At 38.8% G+C, this 8968-nt stretch overlaps 1 protein-coding gene across 1 annotated transcript; it reads left to right on the top strand.

Annotated features, from left to right (window-relative positions):
• The first annotated feature begins 4597 nt into the window (after positions 1-4597).
• LOC114351706 (histone H1B-like) lies at positions 4598-5236 on the top strand. The gene has a single exon (XM_028303008.1). The coding sequence runs from the start codon at positions 4598-4600 to the stop codon at positions 5234-5236; it is 639 nt and encodes a 212-aa protein (XP_028158809.1).
• Positions 5237-8968: the final 3732 nt, after the last annotated feature.

The raw sequence follows: 8968 nt of genomic DNA on the forward strand, positions 1-8968 counted from the left end.
TAAAAAGCACCGGTTATTGTGATTGTTATGGTTAAAATAAGATGATGTAACTCAGCCTAAGTGTCCTGAAAAGGGCCTTCATGCTATAAAGACTTTGAATTAGGTTTATGTACAGTATAACTTATGAACTAAAAGGTTTGTTAGAAAAGATACTATTAGTTTGGGTCAATTAATATTGATGTATTGAAGGACCCTAACAAAACCTTATTTGTATTAATGACTGGTGAGCACATTGATGCGTCATCAACAGGGATTTCTTTTTGTTTTATTTTGGGTCAATGAAAACGTTTAGGTGTGAGGATAAGATACAATCAATTTAATACTTACGTGTCATGTTACAAAAAATAGTTTTAAATATGTGTAGGTAGTTAAATAAGACGAAATAATAAATTGTTTCCACTCTCACAATAATTTATTAGCATCAAACTAAGCAGGGCTAGTACTTTGCCGCCAACAGATACCTAGACTCTCACTACATTAATTTGTTCTTACAGGATTCGAACCGGCAATCTTACCTAGCGTTGTACCAGTTGTGCTCTATTGCTAGGGGAGAAAAAGCCCGATAGTCGGCAATAATATTCAGTGATTATCTAATCAATGATAATAATCGAGTTCACTACTGAAGAATAATTAGGATCATTATGACACCTTTCAGTCTTTTGTTGAGCTTAAATTAGGAGATGTTCTCGCTGCGATCGACAATATTGTCAGTTTTGCAAATAAGTAAGCTATTTTAAAAGAATATTGTTTTATCTGTTTCAACGTTTTAGGCTGAGTTGCACCATCAAACTTTGACCGTAACTATAACGATAACCGGTGATTTTTGTACGGCGCACTGTAGCGGACGAGGCGAAGAAGATCGGCAAGACCTGGAACGAGATCAAGCGAGAAGCTCAAGACCGAACGAGATGGAGGACTGTTGTGGACGCCCTCTGCCCCATCTAGGGACATAAGACCATAAAGGAAAGGAGGTGATTTTTGTATGGAGTTTGACAGATTTTTGACGTTTGTTACAGTCCAAGTAAGATGGTCCAACCCAGCCTTAGTGTTTTTAATATTATCTACCTATAATAACTCTTAATCTATAGTAAATAGAAAATGGTACATATTACGCGCATTACCACGCGACAGTATCTATAGTGATGTGTGTCAGCCTTATTTATTTGCAAGTCTATATTTATTGCCTCGCACTGTAGTTGCTCTGAAAGGTCCACAATAACAGCATACGCATGTTCGGAGGGCGTTCCTTTTCAAGAAAACAATCGTACTATTTGCGTATCGAATGCGTCTATAGGTTTCCAGTCCAGATGCGTAAACTGCAATATTTATCTTGAGGGCCGCGGACACCCGGTTTACGGAGCATCTGCCACATTTCACGCTCACCTTACCAATTTTCCATCGGCTCATTCTTATGTCCCTATAAAAGTTTACGCGTTCGAAAAGATCGCCATTCGCCGACTCCATATTCTGGCATTGGTCATGCCGTCTGCGCGCATTGACAAAACTATTTTTTACCATTCATACAATACAATACCTTCCTCCACTGTTCATTGCAACTATTCTTGCTTGTGTCCAGAAAGTTTTGTAGTATATGCAGGTGGCATACGCGACCCAGTGTGCGTCACATGTACCCATAACTAAGCGTAGAACAATTCTTTTGAAGTGCTTATTAAAATATTTGTTGTTCACGAGTTATTTATTTGTATATGTGGAGGTCTTTGTGGCGNGAATGTGTTGAATATTTCCATCTCTGTCGTGCGAGTGAGTGGTGACTGGTGACGCATTATTTTTAGCGAGAGCGAGACGGAACCCCTTTTTCTTTGCCATTAATTTGTTTTTAATTCAATGGAATTTATTAATTATTACTTAATATAATAATAACATAATATAAAAATAATNCGCGACCCAGTGTGCGTCACATGTACCCATAACTAAGCGTAGAACAATTCTTTTGAAGTGCTTATTAAAATATTTGTTGTTCACGAGTTATTTATTTGTATATGTGGAGGTCTTTGTGGCGCGCCGACTGTGATGTAGGTGGCTTCCCCATACGAGTATACGGTCGTGGACAGCTGTGACCAATTCTTCTGTGTCAGATAATAACATTGCAAATTCATTTTATCTTGATGATGAATGAAAATGAATTATTTTTAGCAGCTCCTATAGCTGTTGCATGATTTGAAAAATAGCAATAGGATATCGTAGTACTCGAACCTCCGTTTGTTTATACGTCTTGTTAGGTTTATAAATTGCATGGATCCATAGAGGCCAGCCGCTGTGTTTGAAATATTGATACTTATTTGTTTAGACAAACAGAATATAATAGTAAAAATATTTAATGCTCTTGCTTCAATTTAGGAAATTTGAAAAAAATGTGTATAATTATGAACTAGGGCGGTTTAGAAAATACAAAGTTTGATTAAAAAAAGATACAGTACCTACCTCCTTACAACATATCCTACCTACTTACAACATATGAGTACTTGCTTGACAGTTTGGATACGAACGATAGAAATTATGAAGATGCTGTACCACGATGCGCGTTCATCTTTAAAAGAAAATGCATGATACTGATATGGTGCACGCACTGCGGTTAACTAGCCTTAAAATTATGAAGATAATTAACTATGTAGATATAAATGTAATTATTTTTTATTAGTTAAAAGTATTGAATTTATTTCACTTGTTAAGCCAGTTGCAGGTTTCAGCCTATACAAGTAGTTGGACACCTCAATGAGGGTTTTCGCGATTGAAAAATCCGCCAGATTGCAATACCTAGACGTAAGGTCCAAACGCTGCATGATTGGTTATTTTCGACATGACATTGACAGATATGTCAAAATCCTCCAATCACGCAGCATTTGGACCTCGCGTCTACGTATTGCCATCTGGCGGATTTTTCAATCGCGAAAACCCTCATTGGATAGTGACAATGGCTAAAAGGAAAGTACGAATAAAATTATGTTTAATTGGATATCATTCTTTAATACAAATCTATTTTTAATAGAACCTTGTAAAAGACATCAACGAGTTAGGTTTGGGCCGTAGCAGATATGGTAGTCCTTGTAGCACAGATGCTACAAATAGTTGCTACGACAAAACGACAGCACTGTCTTATACGCTACCAAGGAACTTGGTAATTAGAGATAATTGATTTAGTAAAAGAAATGTTAATTGTCATGGTGCTAGTGAAGAACCTGTCAGGATCAGCGTAGGTACGTAGCTTTTTATGTGATGGTGCAAAAAAGTTGACATACCTTTTGTAGATTTTCACATTTAATTCTAAGTGTACATAAGAACAATTAAGAAAGATTCATAATAATACGTTGATGACACATAAATGCTTAACAAATCAGTTTTTTTTTTATTTTTGCACAAAATGCGACCGCTTAGTTCTATAGCATAGTGATTGTGATTAATAAAAGAAATATGATTGCCTTGGATTTAGTCTAATGTACTAATGTGTCTTAAACTATTAGAAAATAAATTCATATTTCAAAATTTCAGTATCGACACCAATGTAACTAACAAGTACGCAATACTAACATTTTATTAAGCCAATTAAAACAAGTGTTTAAATACACAGTGGTAACATAATTTCCTTTTCAGGATAGTTCCATGTATGCAATAGTATTACTCAAAATTACGCTTTCGTTAATTGGAGCTAAGTACATATTATTTTATTTTTATTTCAAACTACAAATAAGAATATTATTTTGTTGCTAGTCCTTTGTTATTAATTCTAATGTAAATGTTTAGGCGTACATTTTTTGATAACTTTTTGAGACTAAGATAATAATAATGCTTGAACATCATAGTATGTGGTTACTTTATAATAATACACATAAAACGAATTTTAATATTAGACGTGTATGCCAGATGTGAGAGTTAGAGGAATCAATTAAAAGGAATTGATTACTGGCTCTAAAATGCGCTGCTTCCACCGACTGCGCCTCGCATAGAACGAATCGACTCAATTATTACCAACCCGAGGAGGAAAATTAAATTGGGCTTTCGGCCTGCTGCGCACAAACGATGAGACTGTTAAAACATTATGAGCCATACAACTTTTATCTCCCTCTTGGATCTTTAAACAGAAGAGATGAGCTCGGAGCCCGCAGACGCTCCGGCGCAGTGGGAAAGAGACAGCGCAGCGCGACAGAAAGGGACCGCGCCGACCGGCTGACAGAGGTCGAATATAAATGTGGAATGTTTATGGTTCTACCGTTTTATTTTACTCTTGTGCCGGCAAAGCTTTAAATATTGTTTCAATTGAAAGCGGCAGATCAGAGGTGGTGTCTAATGAAGAGTGCATTAATAAAGGCCGACAGTTGATTGAGTTCGATTTGCAATCGGCGCGATGGATCTACGATAGCCGGATACTACTTGTGTTTAGGGATGTTCCGATACCACCTAAGTATCGATACCTACTCATTTCGATAATACTCAAATCTTTTTTCGATACTACTTAAATAAGTACTCCTAAAGTATCGATACTTACTGATATCGATACTTTTTGGAACTTTTATTTTGTTTTATTATTTTGAAATTACTTGTAAACAATCACTTAACACTTTCACAATGGCGGAATGGCGAGATGATTTGCGGGCGGGTGCGGGTGTCTCCTNCGAAGAAACCCAAGGCGACGGCGACCGGAGGAGCTAAGAAGCCGAAAGCGAAGCCCACCCACCCGAAGACGTCCGAGATGGTGAACAACGCCATCAAAGAGTTGAAGGAGCGCAGCGGTTCCTCGCTGCAGGCCATCAAGAAGTACATCGCGGCTCAGTACAAAGTGGACGCTGAAAAATTGGCACCTTTCATCAGGAAGTACCTGAAGAGCGCCGTCGAGTCCGGCGCTTTGATCCAGACCAAGGGCAAGGGCGCTTCCGGTTCGTTCAAATTGGAATCCAAATCTGCGGCATCCAAGAAGCCGGCGGCGAGCAAGCCCGCCAAGGGCGCCGCCGCAGCGTCGGCCAAGTCCAAGAAGGTGACGGCCGCGTCGGCCGCCGGCAAGGCGAAGAAGGGCGCCGCCTCGAGCGCCGCATCGTCGCCCTCGAAGGCGAAGCCCTCCGCCGCCACCAAGGACAAGAAGGCGGCCGCCGCGAAGAAGAAGCCCGCCGCCAAGAAACCCGCCGCCGCCGCCAAGGGTAAGGCCGCCGCTGCGCCGAAGGCCAAGAAGACCGCCAAACCGCCAACCANAATATCCCTACTTGTGTTACGGCCGATACGGATCTGAGTGATCCGCTTAAGTGTATCTAAGCAAAGATTAGATTGCGTCTAGAGCGGATCCATATAAGGAGGGCCATTTTAGCATGACCGCCGCGTCGCCGCCGCCTCGCGCGATAACTGCGCGCGATAAGTACTGGTTTAGCGGGTACGTTTACGGCTAGTTAGCTACCGACAGCAAAAAGTCGTTAAAGTGCAAATATTTAAATAAATGTTAGCTTAAACTCCTGCGGTTAAGCTAGAAAATTGAAACAGTAAAGAAATATGAAGCTTACAGTACCCGTTATTAAAAATTTAGCCTTCCGCCGTGGCATTACTTGCTGTATCCTCAGTTTTAGGGTTGTTAAGTGTACTTTGCGTATATTTGCCTGTTTTAATGAAAATTTAAAGGCTTTTGTGGCAGTTTGAGTAGAGTTGATGAGGATTCCTTTACTTTCCAATAAGCAGTAAGTATTGTTAACTACCACTTAAAATTTACAACAAACATCTGCTGTTAGATAAAGTCTTCCTGCTGAATAACCTGATACTCGTACATATACAATTCACCTATTAGGTATAATTTTAAGAATCATTTGCATTAAATTCTCACTGTCCTCTCATGATTGTGATGAAAATTCTCTCTAATTTATCCATGATGCTAGTGCATCTTCTATGTTGTATTAGAAGCGAGTTTGCAACAGAAATTCCAATGCCTCGTAGTCATTAATGTCACAGTATGTTTCAACACAGATTTCAGCGATATTTCATGATAACGATGTTGTTTCAGGGCATCAATAGCTGTATGTACTTATCTGAAGATTTAGATTTAAGAATTCAGCGTCTGTACCTTGTACCTATGTAAGTGTAATTTGCTAGGATTCCGCTAAAATATACCCATAACTAAGTTAACTTTTCATATAATACACAATAGGTATTTTACCCAACCTCTTATTTTATTTTATTTATTTAATTTATTTTCGGAAACTGTCAATAAAAATGACATATGCTATCACTTATTATTATCATCGTTAACAACGAGAGATAATTAATCTCAGTATCTCAGATAATACAGATAATGGAGTGTCACCCTAATGTCGTAGATGTCGTAGCTACAGTTGCCTCCGACTGACTCTATCTAGCTACGAACTTTTTGTAGTCACCGTAGTTCTACGAGGCGTTAGAGAAAAAATATACTACTATTGTTTTTTATTACAAGCTTTTATTTACTTTCACATGTCTGGTGTCTGTCGTCAAATCTTGTTTTACAGTTACATTTTCTATCCATAATAAGTTACACGGTAAAATCGAATATTATATTAGCTTCAAACAGCTGGTAATGCTCAACTTTTGTGTTATGCTCATACGATAGAATGTTGTCGAGGGGTTTTCTTCTGTCCTTCATAGTTTTGGTTATTATACGTGTGTCACACTGAGCTGAAAGTGCGCTGTATTTTTACCTTTTCTTAATACTAAGTGCCAGATTATGTAGGCAGCTCTTCTTTATTACTTACATCGTTGAATTGTCAGTAGAACAGTACCTCTAGTACGAAAAACTTTCGAGTTCGTTTCGTTTGCGTATTCAAAGTGTCATCGAAAAATTTTATATGAAAAATTAAACAGCGCCCCCTAGGGCGGCTATAATATAGGGGGCGCTGTTTAATTTTTCATACAAAATTTTTCGATGACACTTTGAATACGCAACGAAACGAACTCGAAAGTTTTTCCTACTAGAGGTACAGGAACTTATGTAGCGAAGACCGTTTGATGTCAGCTGATAAGAATTTAAGCTATGACCTGTTAAGAGACATCTCTGCGCTTGTTATTTATGTTTGTTTCGAAGCTTTGAGAGGGTCCGAAAGATAAAGAAGGAGACATGTAAAAGAGTATCTTAAGGGTTGCTTATGTTTCGTTGACGAAGCCCTCATTAGACTCGGGTTATTATTAGGTTAAGGCTTATTTATAGAAAGTACAGTGGACAGCACATGAAAACTGTACATTTTTGTTATAAAACCTCTCCTATTACAACTGCGTAAGATGCCACAGTGTAAAGCTTGATGTGCCCCTACAATTTGAATGTGATCACTCTGACCGCCGCGGCGACCGCCCGCGCACAAAGGCTTTGTCAGCAGCGGCGCTCTTTCATCCTCGGGCAGCATTGTGCGCGATTCGCGCCGGCGCCGCGGCCGCGTCCGCGTGTTGTGACACCTCCACATGCCTTCACAGACGCCGACTGTTTGCATTGTACTACGTGCCGTGACATATCGTTTGTCGCGCGCCCGCCAAAGACGCGAGCCGTGACTGCACCGTTTTATGGACCTGAGCTTTGTTACTATTGAAAGTCCCATGCAAAGGAGGGTCGGTTAACAATTACGCGAGACCTAGGCACAGCCTCCGGCTATTGTTCGCAGGTTTTATGCGTGGATGTGCTGTGATGAGATTTGCGGACGCGTGATCCTGCAAAGTTGGCGCTGTTACGAGGATTTGTTGTGTTAACTGCGTTTAATGGGGTTGTTGTTTGAATATCATAGTGAATATAAAAAATATAATACTGGTAATAAATTTACAATTTTTGGTAACTAATCTTTTAAAAGGCACTTTTTCAGTCCCAGTATTTTTAACCCTACCACTGCTTCAAGACTGTAATGGGCTGAGAAAAGACGATGCAAGCGACTCAATCACTTTAGTCAGCAAAAAGCACTTATTAACTAAGCTATATTTATATTATCAGTTACATTGCTATTCTAAAGCATTAATGAATCATAAGCATTCCACTGATAAGAAATGACCCTGACTCCCTGCAACTAATGGTCATCTTTTTTCAGGTTATCTGTCACAGGTAGGAAATCGCCCCATGCTGTGTGTGCTAGTGCGTGCTTCTTTTTCATCAGTTTTCGGTATTTCCCATTGTTTTACCTATACCTATCCGTTCCAATGGGACTAAATTATTTAAATGAAATATAATACCTATATTTTTGTTTCATAAAACCTCCTAATCTAGACGGAGTAAGGCGGAGAACTATTCTTAATATACGTTTTTTTTAAATGCAGAACAAGGTAAGTACTGCAATTGCACCCGATATAAAGTCTAGGATGGTACATATCGGCCCTGTAAGTGCCTATTCACTCTCGACCTGGAAAGACAGCAGCAGACAGCGATTCCCGCCCCTACCTGTGTGCACTATAAAAATAAAAGTTTTTTGAGCATATAAAGCTCCTATCATCTTCATTTATGCTTTTATCTGTAGCTAATTTACTTTAACTAATACCTATTGTAAGTGATTTATAGTAAACTTAAAAAACTTGTGATATACTCGTAAATGGGTCTTAAGATGTTGTATACAATGTTCGATGTGGCTCAAGGGAAGCCATGGTTGTTACATATATCCCCTGCTGACGCCATTAATAATTAGTTTCAAGGCACAAATTCCCTAAAAACATAAAGTAAACTAGATTTTAATTATATTTTATTGACTTTAATTTCTGCACAAAAGCATCGAGTAATCGCGTTTTGAGAAGTTAAAAAAAAATATTTTATTAACTTATAGTGTCAAATTTAGTTCGATTTGCGGATTTTTTATACATAACAAGGCAGGTATTTGACGACAATCGCATCTCATGTTAAGTGGGATGCAGTCTAGGATGGTACATGTCTGCCCTGTTAGTGCCTATTCACTCTAAAAAGGTCCGGATTTATAGTCTTCAGGAAAGACAGGATTATAGTTTCACAACATATTGGTGTCACTGTAATTTTGTTCTTGAGTTA

Source organism: Ostrinia furnacalis, unplaced genomic scaffold (genome assembly GCF_004193835.3).
Source record: "Ostrinia furnacalis isolate ACB-3 unplaced genomic scaffold, ASM419383v2 OfSCF1172, whole genome shotgun sequence".
Classification (NCBI taxonomy): domain Eukaryota; kingdom Metazoa; phylum Arthropoda; class Insecta; order Lepidoptera; family Crambidae; genus Ostrinia; species Ostrinia furnacalis.